This window comes from Verticillium alfalfae, genomic scaffold (genome assembly GCF_000150825.1).
Source record: "Verticillium alfalfae VaMs.102 supercont1.3 genomic scaffold, whole genome shotgun sequence".
Classification (NCBI taxonomy): domain Eukaryota; kingdom Fungi; phylum Ascomycota; class Sordariomycetes; order Glomerellales; family Plectosphaerellaceae; genus Verticillium; species Verticillium alfalfae.
Window position 1 is genome coordinate 2,349,560 of NW_003315036.1, and position 18,736 is coordinate 2,368,295.

At 55.0% G+C, this 18,736-nt stretch overlaps 7 protein-coding genes and 2 non-coding genes across 9 annotated transcripts; 6 read left to right on the plus strand and 3 right to left on the minus strand.

Moving 5' to 3' along the window:
* Positions 1 to 837: 837 nt before the first annotated feature.
* On the plus strand, positions 838 to 2,631 carry VDBG_03236 (FAD binding domain-containing protein; the record flags this gene model as incomplete). Its single annotated transcript, XM_003007051.1, has 3 exons — positions 838 to 876; positions 922 to 1,079; positions 1,137 to 2,631. The coding sequence occupies 3 exons, from the start codon at positions 838 to 840 to the stop codon at positions 2,629 to 2,631; spliced, it is 1,692 nt and encodes a 563-aa protein (XP_003007097.1).
* A 155-nt stretch (positions 2,632 to 2,786) lies between these two features.
* VDBG_03237 (thermosensitive gluconokinase) lies at positions 2,787 to 6,561 on the minus strand (the record flags this gene model as incomplete). The annotated part of the gene is made up of 3 exons (XM_003007052.1): positions 2,787 to 5,418; positions 5,550 to 5,865; positions 5,922 to 6,561. The coding sequence occupies 3 exons, from the start codon at positions 6,559 to 6,561 to the stop codon at positions 2,787 to 2,789; spliced, it is 3,588 nt and encodes a 1,195-aa protein (XP_003007098.1).
* A 557-nt stretch (positions 6,562 to 7,118) lies between these two features.
* Positions 7,119 to 8,140, plus strand: VDBG_03238 (GCY; the record flags this gene model as incomplete). Its single annotated transcript, XM_003007053.1, has 2 exons — positions 7,119 to 7,453; positions 7,504 to 8,140. The coding sequence occupies 2 exons, from the start codon at positions 7,119 to 7,121 to the stop codon at positions 8,138 to 8,140; spliced, it is 972 nt and encodes a 323-aa protein (XP_003007099.1).
* Positions 8,141 to 8,503: 363 nt separating this feature from the next.
* On the minus strand, positions 8,504 to 10,535 carry VDBG_03239 (fungal specific transcription factor domain-containing protein; the record flags this gene model as incomplete). Its single annotated transcript, XM_003007054.1, has 3 exons — positions 8,504 to 8,558; positions 8,689 to 9,057; positions 9,106 to 10,535. 3 exons carry the CDS (start codon positions 10,533 to 10,535, stop codon positions 8,504 to 8,506), a joined length of 1,854 nt encoding a protein of 617 aa, XP_003007100.1.
* Positions 10,536 to 11,282: 747 nt separating this feature from the next.
* On the plus strand, positions 11,283 to 13,019 carry VDBG_03240 (inner membrane transport protein yfaV; the record flags this gene model as incomplete). The annotated part of the gene is made up of 3 exons (XM_003007055.1): positions 11,283 to 11,480; positions 11,547 to 12,315; positions 12,403 to 13,019. 3 exons carry the CDS (start codon positions 11,283 to 11,285, stop codon positions 13,017 to 13,019), a joined length of 1,584 nt encoding a protein of 527 aa, XP_003007101.1.
* Positions 13,020 to 13,382: 363 nt separating this feature from the next.
* Positions 13,383 to 15,308, plus strand: VDBG_03241 (conserved hypothetical protein; the record flags this gene model as incomplete). Its single annotated transcript, XM_003007056.1, has 1 exon — positions 13,383 to 15,308. The coding sequence occupies one exon, from the start codon at positions 13,383 to 13,385 to the stop codon at positions 15,306 to 15,308; it is 1,926 nt and encodes a 641-aa protein (XP_003007102.1).
* Positions 15,309 to 15,562: 254 nt separating this feature from the next.
* On the plus strand, positions 15,563 to 15,633 carry VDBG_15069. The gene has a single exon. It is a non-coding gene; the product is annotated as a tRNA-Gly (tRNA).
* Positions 15,634 to 17,207: 1,574 nt separating this feature from the next.
* Positions 17,208 to 17,278, minus strand: VDBG_15070. Its single transcript has one exon. It is a non-coding gene; the product is annotated as a tRNA-Gly (tRNA).
* A 34-nt stretch (positions 17,279 to 17,312) lies between these two features.
* VDBG_03242 (predicted protein) lies at positions 17,313 to 17,814 on the plus strand (the record flags this gene model as incomplete). The annotated part of the gene is made up of 2 exons (XM_003007057.1): positions 17,313 to 17,408; positions 17,485 to 17,814. 2 exons carry the CDS (start codon positions 17,313 to 17,315, stop codon positions 17,812 to 17,814), a joined length of 426 nt encoding a protein of 141 aa, XP_003007103.1.
* Between the last annotated feature and the right edge of the window lie 922 nt (positions 17,815 to 18,736).

Below are 18,736 nucleotides of genomic sequence, written 5' to 3' on the forward strand. Positions count from 1 at the left end.
CCAACGCTCTTTCCATGGCTCACTATGGTGACCAAACCACAGGCAGGAGGCTTCTGTCATCCCTGGACTTCCTCCCTTTGCCTGGTCTCCCAAGACACTCGCCTCATCAGATTCATCAGACCTTTCCTATTTGCCTCTCTTGCATATCATCGCCTACTCCAGTCGCCTTTTCTAGCCTTCACTTAATTTCCCTCTGCAGCTCAATGCACCACCCTCTATCTGTATACCAGCAGGTCAAGCTGTCCGCCAGACTTTGTTCCTTGCTCCTGCAGCAACATGGTCAATAGCGTCCATGACCTTAGCCTCTTGTTTGGCTACCTTGAGTCTGCGCCCTCTCTCACCTCGCGAACGACGAGAGGTCCGGTCAGATGCCCAGGCTGCGCCCGTTGACCAGCATGTACTCAGCATCACGCTTCGCTTCCCTGGTGTGTCGTTGGCACTCCCGCCCCTCTGAGGATCGCGCCCCAAGTCTTCGCCTCCTCGGAGGAGGTTACCCTGACCTGGACCTCCACTGTCCTCTGCGAGACGGAGAGTTGGGTCCCTCCGACCGCTCGGTCGTACCAGTCTCTCGTGTCTTGACCGAGCTTAACGAGTTCACATAAAGCCATGTAGCTTTCTCGTCTGTGCCCCTCGTGACTGGAACCTCTGATGGCCAGCGCTCGGCTTGTTGTCTTTCGCTCGGTTTTTTAGGTACACCACTAGAGAGAACAAACAAGTTGAGCGTTCTTCTGAGGGACAAGATTCTCTGCCTCTCGCCGTGTCTCCTTGATCTGCTCCGCCCAAACAGTACCTCCCACGGCACCATCGCCGTTCTCGAGACCTCCACCTACGACCGCCATGAGGTCCCTCTACCTCGCTGCCAGTGTGGTGGCTTTCGCATCCAAGAGCTTTGCGAAAACATGCCACTGCCTTCCGACAGAGGATTGCTGGCCGAGCCAGTCGGAGTGGAAAGAGCTGAACTCGACGGTCGGCGGGCACTTGATCAAAGTCGAACCCATCGGCGCTGTCTGTCACGACCCCACGTACAATGAAGCTGCATGTGAGAAGCTGAGGGCCAGCTGGGATGATGTCGCGGTCCAGTATGTCGTCGATTCTCAAGCAATACCAAGTCTCGTCGTACTAACGTCCATTTTCAGCTACGAATCCACATCGTCCTTGATGACAGCCTACTTTACGGGTGAGACGTGTGATCCATTCACCAACCGCACCGAACCTTGCACCATTGGGAACTACAATTCATACACTGTGGACGCTTCAGATGCGAAAGATATCGTCGCCGCCCTCGCTTTTTCAAAAAAGCACAACGTTCGTTTCGTGATCCGGAACACGGGCCATGACTTCTATGGTCGATCCATTGGCTACGGAGGCCTTGCCGTTCGTGTCAGCAACCTCAAGGATCGCGAAGTCATTCAGTGGTCGGACAAGTACTACAAAGGACCTGCTCTGAAAATGGGTGCTGGCATCATGGGTTTTGAGGCCCAATCTTATCTAGAGACCAAAGGCCTCGTCATGGTTGCCGGTTACTGTTCCTCCGTCGGCCCTGCGGGCGGCTACGTCCAGGGTGGAGGTCACAGCCCTTTGAGTTCAGTGTACGGCCTCGCTGCCGACCAGACACTCGAATTCGAGGTCATCACTGCTGGGGGCCAGCTTGTAAAAGCGTCCAGAGACACCAATGCCGATCTGTTCTGGGCTCTCAACGGCGGCGGCGCTGGCACTTGGGGCGTCGTTGTCTCCATGACGGCTCGCGTCTACCCCATGCTGACCATGGGTGCCGCCTCCATGTTCATCGATCCTTCCTCGTTGGCGCCGGATGTCTTCTGGGCCATGGTTGACAAGTTTTACTCGCTGATCCCTACATTCACGGATGCCGGCGCTTACGTGACCTATGCCTATGGGCCGCAGCACTTTGGCCTCTTCCCTTTTTCGGCCTACAACAAGACAGCAGCTCAGGTTGAGGTTCTCCTCTCTCCATTTACTGAGTATCTCGCTGAGAGGAAGATTGCGCATTACACCACCTTCAACGAGGTACCCACATACATGGAGCATGTAGAGCGGAACATGGCCACCTCCCAACCAACCAAAGAGTACCCCTCCGGCGGTCGGATTATTCCCCGTGCAGTGCTCAAGTCTGCTTCGCGACGAGCCGAGCTCGTTTCCATCATGCGCCGCATCGTTTCGTCAGGTGCCTTGACCTCCAGCACCGCCATGCGTCCACTTCAACGTACCGACAACCCCACCGCCGTGCACCCTGCGTGGCGCGACGCCGACGCTCTCGTCATCATGACTTGGCCATGGCAAAACGCCGCAAAGGATGAGATGCAAGCCAAGGTGGAGATGTTCCGCGACGAGCTGGCCCCACTGCTGACGGAGGTTGCTCCCGAGGGCGGCTCCTACAGCAATGAAGCTGATGCGTATATGAGAGGCTGGAGGAGAGAGATGTACGGTGAGAATTGGGAGAAACTGCTTGATGTCAAGGAGAAGTGGGATCCTGAGGGAGTCTTCTACTCGAGGCGGACTCCTGGAGCGGATAAGTGGCATGTTGATGAAAGCACGGGTAAGATGTGCAGGGCGAACGTGATATGTCCCTCCGAAAGACGGAGACAGGTGTTCAACAACAACAGGAGTTGGTAAAGAAGGGCATCACTTCTGGGCTCCGCAAAATCTAGACGTGGTAATAGATGTTTCGATTCCTGTGGTATTGTTTTCCATAGGTAAATCTTTCTGGAGGGCTTGTGAATCGCCAAACCAGACAAACCCGAGGCTGCCATACATACTTATGCAAAATATCAAAACACCAAACCCTTGAGGCCCAACAGCCACAATGCCTCGGAAGCCACCTCTTCCGGTGCTGGTGCAGCATCTAGAGGGAGTACGTCAACCTCGTTCACATCAGGTGTCTCATAGACCGCAACCTGACTATCCACCAGAGTCGAGGGCATGTAATGGTCCACACGGCCGTTTGTGCGAGCGGCCAGCAGTTCAGGCTCGCCTTGCAGGTCCAGGAAGATGGTTTGCACATCTTGACCGACGATCTGCCTCAAAGCATCTCGATAAGGCCGACGCAGAGCGGAGCAGCTCAGAACTACCGAATCGTATCCGAGATCGGAGATGGTTTCGACGGCTCTTTTGCCGAGACGCTCCAACCAGGCAGAGCGGTCCGCATCTGTCAGGGCTTGGGATGCAGCCATCTTCTCGACCGAGGCGCGGGAGTGAAGCAAGTCGCCCTCGATGAAGGGAACCTTGAGCTTGTGAGACAAGACTGCCGCCAGCGTGGACTTGCCGCTTCCGCATGGTCCCGCTACGATGACAACCGTCTTCTTCATCTCGGGCTTGCCGGCAGGCTGCGCCCAGGCATTGGCCTTGAAGTACGTCACGAAATTGTCGACAAGCTGCTGGTCCAGGACGCCTACACTCGCCAGCGATGGTGCCAATTCGCAGGCCTTGTTGGTGACATACGACTTGGATGGACCGAACTCTGTCTTGTCGTACTTGGACGCGAAGAAATCGACGAGCTTGATCGGCGGGTTGCGCGCCGGGTCAGGGTTCGACGCGCGGAGACGCCTCACCCACTCCTTGGGCTCGACCTCCTCAAACTCGAGCCCCGCCCTCCTCAGCGCTGGCAGTAAGTCATTCGTCCAGTCGAACACCCTGGGGTTCGTCACGTTGGTGAACACACCACCGGCGTCCGAGAGAGAGATTTCAGACACGGCGGCGGCGACGACATCGACGGGGGTCCAGGACGGCGTCTCCCTCAGCCGAGGGAGCGCCCCGATCGTGACGGCCGCCTGCAGCATTAGCGGGATCGCCTCCGTGTCGTTCCAGACGCCGTGCTTCGTATCCGCGACGATCTGGCCGACGCGTAGCACCCGCGCCGTGACACCGCGCTCGGTGGCACGGGCGCAGAGGTGCTCGGCGACGCACTTGGACTGGGCGTAGCCCATGCCTTGCGCCCACTCGAGCTCCGGAAGAGACTCCGGAACGGGGACGGTCGTCGCGCGGACGACAGTGCTGACAGAGGAGCAGAAGTTGAACGTTGCGGCCGATGACGGCGTCGCTTTGCAGAGAGAGATGAGGTTCGAGACGCCGGCTATGTTGGACTTTTCAAAGCTTGAAAGGCGCATGTTGAAGTTGACGGACCATGCGCAGTGGATCACGGACCGCAGGGTCTCGGTCAGTTGGGTGTAGTTCGCGGTCGTCAAGCCGAGCTGGTCGTCTGAGAGATCCGACGCCAGGCTGACAATCTTCTGGCGATCGGCGAGTCGAAGGCCGTGGTAGATGCGTCTTTGGATCAGAGACGCTTGCACGCGCCGGGCAGCCTCGCTATCGGACTTGGCGCGTACAAGACAGTACACGGTTGAGACCGTGGGGTCTCGGGCAAGCTTTGCAGCGACGTGAGCTCCAAGCGAGCCTGTTGCGCCAGTGACGGCGACGGCGGAAAGGACCCGGTCACTCAATGCTGGCTTTTGGGAGTATCGTTCGATGAGGTTGCGCATCTCACTTTCAACCGACGTTTCTTTTACGGCCGTTTCGTTGCTCGAAAGGCTGAACAGGTACGCGCTCAAGTTCTCCACCGAAGGATGGTCGAAAACCACCGTCTGTCCAAGCTTGTGGCCCTGCACGTCAATGGTCTTCAAGATGTCGCTCCGCATCTGAATGGCCTGCAGCGAGTCCAAGCCGAGCGAGAAGAAGTCTGTATCATTCTCAAAGGGAGTCTCTTTGCCCAATGCCTTGAATACGGACTGACGGACGAATTCGCGGAGTTGCTCCAGGGTGAGCTTCTGAAGATCGCCGGAAGAGGCATCCGCCTTGTCGTATGTCTCGTCAATATCCTTGGCGTAGGTCTTGTAAAACGCCTGGCGAATAACACTGCCCTTATCGGTTCTGGGGTAGTCACAGCCATAGGGTAGGATCTTGATGAGGCTCTTGGGGATTTTGGCGTAGGCCTCGACGTTGCGGCATGCAGCATCAACCACGGGCCAGATGACATGCAAGGCTTGCTCCTCGGTCTTGCCCCCGAGCGACGCGGCTGGGACAATCAACACACCCAAGGCCGATCGGCCAACACCGAAGATGACTGCTTCGGTCACATCTTTGCTGGAGCGAATGGTTCCCTCGGTAGATACGGGGTTGAACATTTCACCGTTGACGAGATTGATGGTATCGTCACGGCGAGCAATGTACTTCCAAGCTTTGGGGATCGTAGGGTGGGGTTCAAAGAGATCCTTTGTCGCGTAAGAGCCATCGTCCTGGTTTGAGGCTACCTTGGAGGGCCAGCCCTCGAGCACAACGCACTCGTAGAGGTTCTCGCCGCGAGGTATCCATCGAAGATATGGAGACAGCTTGGGCGTCTCACGCACGTAGTTCCAACCCTTGTCATCCGCGGGGCGAAAAGAGGTCATTAATTGACCAACTTCGGTACTGCAGATCATCAGAATGCAAATCCTGTAGTGACAAGGCGGGTAACTTACGCTCCATAGTGGCCGACGAGGTTAACTCCGTGGTCAACCAGAGAATCTCCAAGGTCATCGGGGCAAGCCGAGCCTCCATACATGACAACCTTGAGATCCCGCAAGAGGGACATGCCCTCGTCCGTCTCGGAGAGAAGCTTCAGTGCATATGGTACACCGTAAAAGATCTCGAATCGGTGTGTTCGCATGATCTTAGCCAGGTAGTTGTGGGTCAGGGGAAGATCAGCGTTGTACAGATGAATCTGCTTGCCGCAGTGGATCGCGCGATACAGGTTACAGATGCCGTGGTTATGATATAATGGCAACGTAATGAATGCCTTCATCTCCATGCTCCAGGCGTAGTTGGCAACTGCTGACTTGTGAGTCTGATAAATCGGCTTGGGCAAGCCCGTGGAACCTGCACCGAATTAGCCAAATGTATGAGGGCTCTGAGTGATATTGGGTGAACTATACCGCTTGAATGGATAATGTAGACACGGTTGTTTGTCTCGATTGCTGGGTCGAGATGAGCATCCAGCTGCGTGTCTGCGTGAACCTCAATCTCGAAATCAAAGGCTGAACTATTCACGAGTTCAAGAATTTCCAGGCCTGGAAGCGATTTCTGAGCGACTTCTGCGGTTGCAGCGTGGCGAGGATCCGCGATGAGAACCTGCGCCCCGGTCGTCTTTATCAAGTTCTCAACAGCCTCCTGTGAGATCCTGGTCGACAGAAAGAGTGTAGTATGTCCCAGCTTGGTCATCGCAAGCATTGTGATGAGATACTCAAAATTTGACGGCCCGATGACTGCGACCGTCATTGGCTTTTCTGTCGAAGACCGGCGCGCGGGAAGTGACTGCTGGTATGACTTTGCCGCGCGGTATGCGAAGACGTCAAGTTGACGCATGGTGTAGTCGACGTATTCAATACCCGTGGAGGGGTAGGACACGATCACCTTGTCAGGATGGCTTCGTGCCCTCCGTCGAACGAGCTCATCCACGGTCTGTATTGTGGAATCATCTTCAACGATGGCTGTCTGGGGATTGGCGAATGATTGCAGTGGAGAGTTGCTGGGGCTGACTAGACCCGTGGGCCCATAGACTGATGGAGGCGCCATGTGTGGAATTGGTGTTCAGTTGCGGTTGGAGGCAGTTCAAGAGAATGGCCTATCTTCTCGAAAGCCACTTGAGAGCCAAGGGTCGCTGTCCTTATGAATTCACAACCAGGGTAGTCTGTCATATCCGTTTCCATCAGACTGAAATGCCGTCAGCAGATCTTAGACGGCACATCGGCAGAGACGGATAGGACGCAGATTGATGCGGATAAATCGAACCCGCTTTTCCCCAGATTATGAGGCTAAGTAACGGATATGTCCCTGATGCCAAAATGAGGGGCACAAATCCGATGTGCTTGGGCAGCCTACGGATTTGACGGATTCGACGGATTTCCCGATTGAGCCTGTGATCGCTTCTCCGCCCAATTAGGAACGAGCCTACGACGACAGTTTCTCAATTTACTACAAACAGGACGTATTCCGTAGACGTTTGGCTGGTGCAGCTGGGATACATGCCAACTATAACTTTGCTGTCTTTTTAACTGTTGTGACTGTCCACACGCAGAACCGGCTCTCATCGGACCTACCATCCTCACCCTTGCTTTCCTCTCGTCATCGATATGCCTCTCGCAACACATCTCACCCTCAATACAGGGGCCAAGATCCCCGCCGTCGGTTTCGGCACCTGGCAGGCCAAACCTGGTGAAGTCGAAATCGCGGTAGAGACTGCTCTCAAGGCCGGCTACCGTCATATTGACTGCGCCGCGATCTACCGCAACGAGGCAGAAGTCGGTGAAGGAATCCGAAAGTCAGGTGTGCCTCGATCTGAAATCTTCCTTACTGGCAAATTATGGAACACAAATCACGCACCTGAAGATGTTGAGGCCGGTGTCAACAAAACGCTACACGACCTCGGTACCGACTACCTCGACTTGTTCTTGATGCACTGGCCAGTGTGAGTGATCCCGCCAACGGAGAGTTTGTCTACATTCTGACAGTCATCAGCGCTTTCAAGAATACTGGAAAGTGGTTTCCCCTTGAGGACAATGGCGTGTTTGCGCTGGCAGATATTGACCCATCGGTTACATGGGCTGCCATGGAGAAGCTCGTGACCTCTGGAAAGGTCCGCGCCATCGGTGTCTCCAACTTCACTATCAATAGACTTGAGTCTCTTCTCGCAACCACCAAGACCGTGCCGGCCGTCAACCAGGTCGAGGCACACCCTTACCTTCAACAGCCGAAGCTCTTTGACTTCTGCAAGTCAAAAGGCATCGTGCTGACCGCCTACTCTCCGCTCGGCAACAACCAGACCGGCGAGCCTCGGACAGTTGACGACCCGCTGGTTGGAGAGCTCAGCGATGAGCTCGGCGTTGATAGGGGGCAGCTTCTCGCGGCCTGGGGCGTGCAGCGCGGAACCGTTGTGTTGCCAAAAAGTGTCACACCGAGTCGTATTAAGAGCAACTTTGAAGTACGAGAACTTCCTGCTGATGTGTTTGAGAAGCTGAACGGCTTGGAGAGGAACAAGCGATTCAACTGGCAGACGAGGTGGGGCTTCGATATCTTCCAGGAGGTCGGAGAAGAGGAGGCCAAGAAAGTAGCGCAAGAGGCCGCAGAGGAGAACAAGACGAAGTTCACCGTGTAGAGGGGCATGAATTAGAACAAATCGAATACAGGCTAGATAAAACAGGCTAGATACCAATGTCCGACATCCAATGGAGGGAACTCGGTTCAAAATCCATGTATGGGCCAAACGCTGAGGAATCCAGGTCGAGCCAATCCGTCGTATGCCACTCATCCAGAAGACTATGTCCAAGCTGTCCGTTAGGGTCCAGGGGCACGTCCAACCCCTCCGGCCCCGGCAGTTGATAGTAGGACACATCCTGCAGCGGCCCGACCTGCGCTTCAGAGTGCATCGCCTGTCCCGGCTGCACTTCAGCCAGTTGACCACTATCGCCACCGGGCACTGGCGGATTGCCCATGGCTTCGGAACGAAACTCCTCCAAGATTACGGCATACCGCCGACTGGGAGAGTTTGTGGCCGTTGCTTTGGCAAGATGCGTCTGGCACCGCCGCGCAAGCTCCATCAATCTCGTATGCTTGGCTTGCTCCTTTCCCACCAACACGACGCCTCTTCGCTTGAGTTGTATGTCCCAGACATACGAGATTACCAAGGCGCAAAAGGTGACATACTGCGTCCACCAAAAGGCGTGAAAGATTGGGCCCTCTGCAGCTAGGCCATCAACCGTCTCGAACACGCTGCGAGCGGCACCCAGACACTCGGCAATCTGAGTTTCACTCTCCGGGTACACCGTCGCCAGGAGGAACAGCCTGTTAGCGTGCATAATGGCGTGACTGTAGCCAAGCTTGAGGACGATCGATTTCCGCCTGAAGCTTGGAACTAGCATTGAAGGATGGATGGAGCCCAAATACGGTGGCAGGCTCTCCTTCCACTCGTGGACCTCTTTGCTAAGTCGGTGTGCGGCGGAGATGCGTTCTTCCTCCGATATGGGTTTGATCGAGTAGACCTCACGCGATATCTTGCTGATGATCTGGGCGATCCTAACAAACTATCAGTCATGATATCTGAATTCGGGTCGGAAGCCTTACTTGATGTGAAATATCAAAGCCTCTGCTGCAGCGCCTGCCTGCTCACCGCCCACAGCGATGGGTCCCTGGGCTGTCATATCGTCGTCGTCGATCTTGTCCGGTAAGACTTGATCAATATCGTCATCATGGTAATGCCTTGGACGCCCGAATATCACGCCAAGGTACTTGTCCAAGATGTACGCTGTCCAAAAGGTTCGAACACGGAATTGCGACTGGATGTAGTCGACCGGGCTCGAAGTGAGCTGGCGCTTTCTCGCACTTTTTCGATGGAGACCCAATGCTGAGATGATCTGCAGTCCATTGCCAAAGGTGTACCAAGCTCGATTGAATCGAGAGGTGGTCAGGAGATACAAGGTTTGGATTATTCGCGCCTGAGCAGACTCGAGTCGCGGGGACCCGGTTTCCGCGTCCGTGAGCTGAGCAGCAACGCAGAAGAGGTGATCGCTTGGAGACAGCGAGAGCACGTCGACCTGGTCGGAAGCAAGACCACGCGACTTTTGACGATGTGCCGTCGCTACAGCTAGGCAGGCTAGTACGATGGACGTCCTGGCCCTGCCAAGACCCTGCCAAGGTACCTGTCCCCCCTGGACGTTTGTTTCGATGGTCTCCAGCCAACACTGTGCCGTAGGTCTATGCACAATGTGGTATGTTGCAATGCAGACATCAAAGTACATGGCCAGCAGATCCACAAGGTCTTGATGGCCGGGCAAGTTCAACCTGTAAATGTCCTCTTCCGAGGTCTGGGGCAGAGGTCTGTCTCCGGCCAGCATAACAGGTTGGTGTTGGACGGAAGCGTAGGCATGGGAATCATTGACAGGAACGGCACCGTCATGCTTGGCTAGCCTTTTCCAAGCTCGGTGGAGAAAGGTGACGCCGGATGTGGGATCAAAAACCTGTCCCTCAATTTCCGCCATACCGAGCTCAGGGGACGCACGGGACGCTGGTACACTCTCACTGAGACGATTGACGCTCAAGCGCATATTCTCAGGTTGAGATACAGTAACTCGGGGCTCAGTCTGGTGGTCAAGTCTTGCATTGACATGGTGAGTCGGAGCTGCCGCCGGATGATGATCCCGTGACGGTGGCGGGGTCGGCGGGCGGCCCCTCGAGTATCGAGCCGCATAGAGGCACGTCAGCCCCCTATTGGAGCAGGTCGCGCATGGTATTGTGCCACTGCACTTGGCTTTGCGTTGCTTGCAGTGATCACATGCCCTGCTGACCTTGTGGCCCTTACTGCCTCGTCCGTGGTTGTGGGTAATTGTGTCATCAGAGCCAGGTGAGCCCAGCGTGTCGCCGTTTGCTGTCGAAAGGCTGCGTTTGCGTGACATGCGCTGAGGTGAAGAACCGGACGCGCTCTCCGCCGAATGTTGCGTCGATTTGGAGACGCGAGCCGCGGCCGCGGCTGTGGGGGTTGGTGCTTGTGAATCCATTGCTGCTGATCCCAGTTGCACAGGCTGGGCTGGGCAAAGATTCTCGGGTCGTTTCAAGCGGGCGATAGGGGCGGATTCCTGGTCAACTGGAGAAACATTGAAAAGAGTGAAGAGCCAGGCGGAAACTGGCTGGGGATGGGACGGATAAAGAATGAATACTGGAGAACTGCGGGGAGACTGGAGATTCTCCATGCGACGCCCATTTGCCGAGCTTGAGATCCGGGGCCCCGCAGTCTGTCGATGCGAGTAAATCCGTCTTTTCCGTCTCGGCTCGGTGGCCATAAGACTGCCAAGAGCCCAGTTTCCCAGTCTCCACGAAGGCCAAGACGAGTCTTGGAAGTCTGAGCAGCTTTCTGTTCCCTCAACCTGGGGCAACTTGTAACCATCCAGGCGCGAAGAGAATCATTGCCACGGATTCCATCGCATCAATTGCTAGACCCCGCGCGATCCACCACGTAGATTTGTCTTGGTATCTCCACAAACGCACCTAAGCTTCTGCGGCGAAGGGGAGAGGGCAAATCTGTTGCGCCATGTGCCACGGCGAGGATGTTCCCCAGGGAATGCCACAGATGATGGCAGACTACAAAAGCTCGGCGCTCGCGCGCATTTAGTCTGGAACTGCGGTTCGATAGCCAGCCTTTTTGATCTCGCGACTCTCTCAACTACGAGAATCTGGGTCAAGTTGAGGAGATACTGCACCATTTGCGCCTCATTTTGACGCAGGGCTGCCTGTCCCAAGCTGCGAAAATGGCCAACAACAATCCCTCGACCCAGAAGCCCGAAATTGTTCTCGTGGACGACAACCGCGACGTGTCAGATGACGTGCCCGAGAAGGCACCTCATGCTCGGGTCATTGATTCGTTCCACGTCCTGGGTCTGACTGACGACGATGTTCATTTCTATGAGAACTACACACCGGAACAGAGAAAGCGAACAATGCGAAAAGTAAGTCTGAAAAGCCTGTGCCGGGATGGAAGTCTGAGAGCTGCAGTCCTAACGATTTGTCTGTAGGTCGATGTACGCTTGACTCCCATGCTTGCGGTGTTGTACCTCATCTCCCACCTCGACCGCTCCAATATTGGAAACACCAAGATTGAGGGCATAGACGTCGATCTCGGAATTAGCGGTATTCAGTGGAACATTGTCCTGTCCCTCTTCTTCGTCCCTTACATCCTCCTCGAAGTACCCTCAAACGTTCTACTCAAGCGATTCAAGCGTCCATCTCTGTACATGGGCATACTGGTCACAACCTGGGGCGTTATTATGACCCTCCACGGAGTCGTCCAGAATTTCGGCGGCCTCCTCGCTCTGCGCATGCTTCTCGGCGTTTTCGAAGCCGGTTTCTTTCCTGGCGCTGTCTATCTCTGCACTTTCTGGTACATGCCACGAGATCTGGCTTCGCGCATTTCATGGTTCTACTGCATGAGCGCACTGTCTGGTGCCTTTTCGGGGTTGCTGGCCGCAGGTATTGCGAAGATGGATGGCGTCGGCGGCTACGAGGGCTGGCGCTGGATCTTCCTCATTGAGGGTATCATTACCGTGGCACTGGGCATCATGACGTTCTTCTGCCTGGTAGACACGCCTGCGCTCAGTGGGAGATGGCTTGACCCTGAGGAGATTCGGTTCCTCGAGCTCCAGCACTTCATCAAGCAGGGAGGACGATTCCAAGATGAGGCCAAAGAGGACAAGTACATATGGCAAGATCTCAAGGCTTGCGTCCTCAATTGGAGACTATGGCTGGTGGCCTACATCCAGTTCTGCCAATCGGCCATGAGCTACGGTACGTTTGGTCTCGTTCTAAACTGCATCAGACTCGACGACATCAAAGCTCCGTGATAGTTTTGACTGATTGACTGACCTGCGATAGGCACGAAATTCAATCTCCCGACCATAACACGTTCGATGGGCTTCGAAAACACACAGGCGCAATTGATGACAGCCCCTCCCTACGTCGCCGGCGCCATCTCATCCATTGTGTTCTCCCAATTCTCGGACCGCTACTACTGGCGGATGCCTTTCGTCGTCATCCCGTTCAGTTGCGTCTGCGTCGGCTTCAGCATCATGCTCGGTCTTCGCGGCAACTTTGAAAACCAGATTGGTCCGTCCTACTTTGCCGCCGTCATTGCATGCATCGGCATCTACCCGGCCATGCCGGCCGCCACGTCCTGGGCAGCGAACAACCTGGCGCCGGCGTCGCGCCGCGCCGTCGGCTTGGCCCTCAACATTGCCCTGGGAAACATGGGCGGTATCATGGGCAGCTACATGTTCTTCGACTCGGACGCGCCCATGTACAACACTGGGTTCGGTCTCAGCTTGGCGTTCGGCTTAAGCGGCCTGCTCATGGCCTTCGCTGCTGAGGCTGCGTATAAATGGGGCAACAAGAAGAAGGAGGCCTTGTCGGAGGAGGATATCAGGGCTCGGTACACCCAGGATCAGCTCCTGAAGATGGGGGACAGGAGCCCCTTGTTCCGTTACACTCTTTGATGTATAAGTTATATAAGTTGGAACTCTTATAGGTTGTGAGGATGCTTCAGGAAAATGCTCTTTTCTGGTCTCATAGTTATGTGATTTGTCTCACATGCATCTACAGATGATACATGGCCCCTCAACTCGATTTTTAGGAAAGGCATAAAAGCGCATAAGAAGGGTAAAAAGTAACCAGAGATGGATGACTAAGGATGAATCCGTTATGCAGGAGCTCAGTGTGGGGTGGAGGCTTATCGGTTCCTTATCGTAAGGACTGATGAAGTGTGCATTGCACTCGGCCGATGTTTTGCGACGGCTCCAAACATTCGATACTCCATGTTCAAAACGCGGTCCTTCAAGCTCTGTCTTTCTTTTGTCTAGATGTGGCTTTGTCGTAGCAATGTGCGCCCGAATTCCCCCTTGCTTCGCAGCATAGCGGCTCTATCTTGCCGTCGATCGGCATCGAGCCTCCCGAAAGACCTTCTCAAAACACCCAATCCAACGGCCAAATCGCTTGCGGACACCGGCGTGTGGTCCTACATCTCGAGGCGGCGAACGCGAGAACAGATAGAAGCGGACGAAAAGAAGGAGAAGACTCGCAAAAAATCCACAAAGGCAAAGCCTAAGGGCGACCGGGCGCGGGTCAACATAACCAATGACAAGTTCTGCGGTACGGCTAACATCCTACGCATTTGGCCGGAGGCCCCCAGTGTCGCTGACGAGAGATCCCATACAGATGATGTTATAGACTACATTGCGCCGTCACTGGAACGTCATGTTGGGTGCGACCTGCTCGATATCAATCCCGGTGCGGGAGTCTGGTCAAAGAAGCTAAACGACTTTCTCAAGCCTCGCTCCCACATCCTCATGGAACCCGATGCTGAGCTCTATAAACCCTTTCTCGACCCCCTCCTGCAAGAGCCCGGCGCAAAACTCGTTCCCGAATCGGGGATTCTCTGGACCGAGCTCACCAAGGCTCTCGGATACCTCGAACACCAGGTCGAACAGCCCCAAAGCTCTGGTACCGAACCCTCACGGAATGATACCCTTCTTGTGACCGCCAACCTATCCTTTTACCCTAAACGCCGTTTCCGTAACTTCGACTCGGTCGCTGTACTAGTACTATATCAGCTCCTCACAAGCATTCGACTCGGCTCCCTCTTCCAGAAATATGGCCTCGTGCGCATGCTCCTCTGGATCAACGACGATGACAAGCGCACTTTCTTGCCGCGCAGCGTACAGAACCGAAAGAAAACTGCCCTCCAGGCCGAGTTCTCGTGCGAGTATCTCGCCGAGGTAGCGGGCAAGGACCCAGCTTCACTCAAGGTCACCCCCGAGCAGCTGAAGAAGATGTACGCCCGCGACCAGTGGATCAATATTGAGAGCTCGCGTAACACCCTCGCCCGGATGAAGTCCGCAGGCATCAATGAGCCGCCGTCTCACCGCAGAATGGCCCTGACCGACGAGGTCATGAAGAACCACACAGGCACCGAGCCCCTGGCCGGCAAAGAGTCCACGCACGTCGTACGCCCCTACCTCGCAGAGCTGGATGAACTCAACCGCCTCGCAGCCGAAGACAAGCTTGGCGCCCCCAAATCCAAAGGCAACGCCCGGCGCGCGATCCTCGCCAATCAGCTCATTCGCAACGAGCGCGAGGTCGCCATCTTCGACGAGCTGATCCACGAGCAGCAGGAGCTCACCCGTCTCCACAGCAGGGGCGAGCTGACGGCCGACGAGTTCGCCGCGCGAGAGAAGGCGTACAGCGAGCGCGTCGCGGCCCTGCCCAAGAACTCAAAGGCCGACTACCACCTGCTGCGCGACAACTACCTCTTGTTCCGCCAGGATCCGCCAGCGCTGCTATATGACCGCAGGCCGTGGGAGCCGCTGCGCGTCGAGCCGGGCGACTTCTTCCCCAACGTCGAGACGGCGCTGCTCGACATCCAGCCCAAGGCCATGCACCCTCTCCTGCGCAACGTGGGCTCTGGGTCCAGCGCCACGGGTGACATTTTTGACCTGATCCAGCGGTCAATGCTGTCATCGTCGCTCGATCCAGTGGAGGACACGCTGGACAAGCTGTGGCCTGGGGCACGAGAGGGCATTCTGGAGAATTGCCCGAGCCTGCGCGACCCGGCGAAGGGCGGCCTGCCTGGCACAGGGCCGTCTGGGATGTGCTCACGGTTGTTGAACGAGCAGCAGTGGATGGAGATACTGGACGCTTTCATGAAGTGGCCCTTCAGGCCGTCGCACGCCGAGCTGATTGGAAGGCTGGGCGATGACCTGGCCGTGTCTGACCCCTTGGAGGATTAGAAGACCTGGAAGTCATGCATGTACCATGGCTTATGTTGTACGATGGGGGAAGTAGATATGTAACAATAGATACCATATGCGTGGAGAACTGCGTTTCCGATGCCACTTGGGCATCACTGCTCGAAGTTGCGTCATGATTCCAAGCTTAGTTAGCTAGTATTTGGCTTGTTCAGGGCCAGTCTGCCTCTCTTGCAAAAGCTTGAACAAACTGAGTACTTTCTATATCCCTCTCTACTGGCCATGTACATCAACAAGCGTGAATGGTTTAGTGGTAAAATTCTCCGTTGCCATCGGGGAGCCCTGGGTTCGATTCCCAGTTCACGCAGTGCATTAGCTTTTGCTCGTGGTGCATCTCATTTGACACTTTTTTAATGTGAAATCCTCTCGTTGATCTCATGGGGTAACTTCGCGGCTGATTGGAACACGGCTTACAGCCTTCGTCGTTTGCTAAGCGGGATACTGTCACCACCAGCTTCAGTGTCTGACCCAGGCCATTCCCGTCACTTCTTGCAACAGCAGCCAAAGTTGAACTTATCTCAAATCACTTATCAATGAAGGCAGCAATTTTACAGTGAACAGAATTTTCTGTGCTGGGACAGTTTGTCGTTGTATTATGTTGAAACTTCGCAGACACATATAACCACGCTCAGCTCGACGCCGTGATTCATTTATGATTCATGGACACTCTGTGCCGGGGCCTCCATTCTGTATAATTCAGCATCACACTTTAAGTGTTTGTACTAGAAGAAATGCAATGCTCCGTGACCACACAGTCAAGCTTTGCATGCCCAAACTTCAAGGCTTCATCCTCCATACGGTTGAAGCCTTGAACGGGGCCCTCCGACGCATGTGAAGTCGCCAACGCAGTGAAACCTGCATAATAGGTCGATTTATATTCCACCTCGTCGTTTACTCTTACTTTTATAGTAGTTTCGGGAATACATTTGGTCTGCCTGGCGGAGCTCTTGCGGACTTGTAGCACACGCTGCTCCATGACAGCATGCTTCTATTTCAGAGATTAAAAAGGGTTAGCATACTGCAGACCTGAACAAACTCTAGATTCGAACGCCTCCCCCCCTCCCTAGAGATGACCCTCTTTATTTGTAGGTTTCGGTATACCTGTCGAAAAGGTAGGACGGATGGGTGGCATAGAAGTTGGGTTCAGCGCTGGCTACTTTGCCAGCGATGTCTGCAGTAGGCGCCGTCATAGCGTCTGCTACAAGGTGCGGAATCAGAGCATGTCTTCAAAGCATAGACGCATAGAAAATGTGTAGATTTCAAACATGTGAAGCAATACTGCGCTCTGTCGATGAACGGGGATAGTGCCTAGTCGGCTTCACATAACTCTTGAGCTGCCAAAGACATGAGACAGCACTTGCTTTTTTATTATCTGTTGAGAATGCTCCGAGACGAACGTGAGTAAGACAGGGGTCGCCTCGAACAAACTTGACTGGCGCACGATAGTCAGGCGGAGTGGATGGTGACCGAGAATGTGAAAGAGGGGCGCGGCAGGTTCAAGATCGAAATCTCAAGGGACCTGCGGAGATATAAGCTTGCGACTTGGAATGACGGCAGCCCTTGTTAAGAGGAGAGTGATGGCGGTGGCAGGACGCAATCATCCGAACAGAACGAGGCAGCCAGCAATCCAAATTGCGTGAAAGTATTCAATGAACATTGGAAGCCGTATTTCAGTAGTCCCCTTTATCATTATGGAAGATGAGGTAGCCACGGAGGAAACGCGGCAATGATACCACGCTAGACTGCTGACATAATGAGCCCTACAAGATTGCTCTATAGTACCACGCTGTCGAGATAGGCCAGATTCCCACAAAAGAGAAGTATAAAAGTAGAGGACACGAACGTCAAAAGGTTGCTACGACGCCGAACGGCGTTCTACTGTGCGTGAACTGGGAATCGAACCCAGGGCTCCCCGATGGCAACGGAGAATTTTACCACTAAACCATTCACGCTTGTTGATGGTCGACGTGCCCGGCGGGTGCGACCATGGAGGAGGAAAGCAAACGTCTCGATGCTGTCGGCGGTCGAGACTACTCGATAGAAGTGGGACGCGGAGATGAAACGGTGGAGCAGTGGCCTGGCGTGCGAGGGTCGCGTGTTAAGTGAGGTTCCCACCACGGTTGTCTAGCCTGTGTGCCTCTGTAACACTAGACTGCAGCTTTCCGGTGACGTTTGGTGGGACGGACCTGTGCTAGGTGATTGTGATATGCGAGGCTTGTCCATGATGGCAGGACAGCCATGGCTCTTCGCTGCCTGCCAGTGGATGAAGAAGGTCAAACGCTGCGATGATGCTGTCTCGTCTCGTCCCTCGATCGCCGAGAGGCAGACCCCTGAGTCGGTACTTGGGCAGAGGCTAGGCGTCTGGTCTGATGAAGAAACCGCGGGCAGTCGCAGCGCGGGTGGATGTTTCATTGTCCAGTCCGTGAGAAGAACCAGGAGAACCAGGGTGACGATGCGTCACGTTAAATCTCCCGGGCGGGCCGTTTGACGCCACCTACCCTTGGAATCGAGCCCAGATGGGCCAAGTCGAAGCACTGCCACTTGGACAATCACTCAACCAGGCTTGCCAGGGGCCACACAAGAGCCAAGGGTCATACAAGACGGAAGGGACCAAAATCATGTGCGCCATCCAAGATCGTCGCGAGATAAGGCCACCACCAATCCAATTCCAAACAGATTGCGACACCACCTGCCTCCTTTTTTTTTTTTTTTTTTGTTGTTGTTGTTTCTCTTTCTGTCTTCGCACTGCACCATTTCATATCTGCATCACCCAACTCTATCATCCTCTGTATTGACCTGACTGAGCTGGACGGTCCTGATCACATCGGCCTGCATTCTTCAGCCAAAGCCCGTCGAGCAGGTGCTGCTCTTTGTCTCTAGGTCGGTACAATTTAGCTAGCCCGTCCCCTAGAGCCAGCTCTTGGGTCTGTCTCCCCACTGGGCCGCTACTTGACGCGCCCCCCTCTCCCCCCCCCCGATCTAGACCAGCCCCAGGCCAACTAGAAGCTAAAGCTTCATCTGGCGTGCCAGCCTACCCCTGACAACAACCTCCCCCCCACCCACGACTCGATCGACCCCCGAGGACCGATTCGAACTTGGCCCGACATGAGAGACGGCCAATATTGATTGATATTGCAGCAAACACTTTTTTCCCTTCTCAATTCGGCCACCACAAGTGCCACGACCCCTCGCCCCCCTGATCGTTGTTGACCTGGCACTTGGGCAAACACTGCCACCACGTGGTCGATCATTTCACCGCCGCCGCATCCTGCCACACACCTGAAGAAACCTGGCCCCCGATTTAATCGACGCATCACCAGCAGGGACCGAACGAACACATTGCGACCAGCCCTTCTTGCTTGCGCTGCGGGTGTCTTCCCCTCTCCTCCTCGATCGCTCCACGACACAGT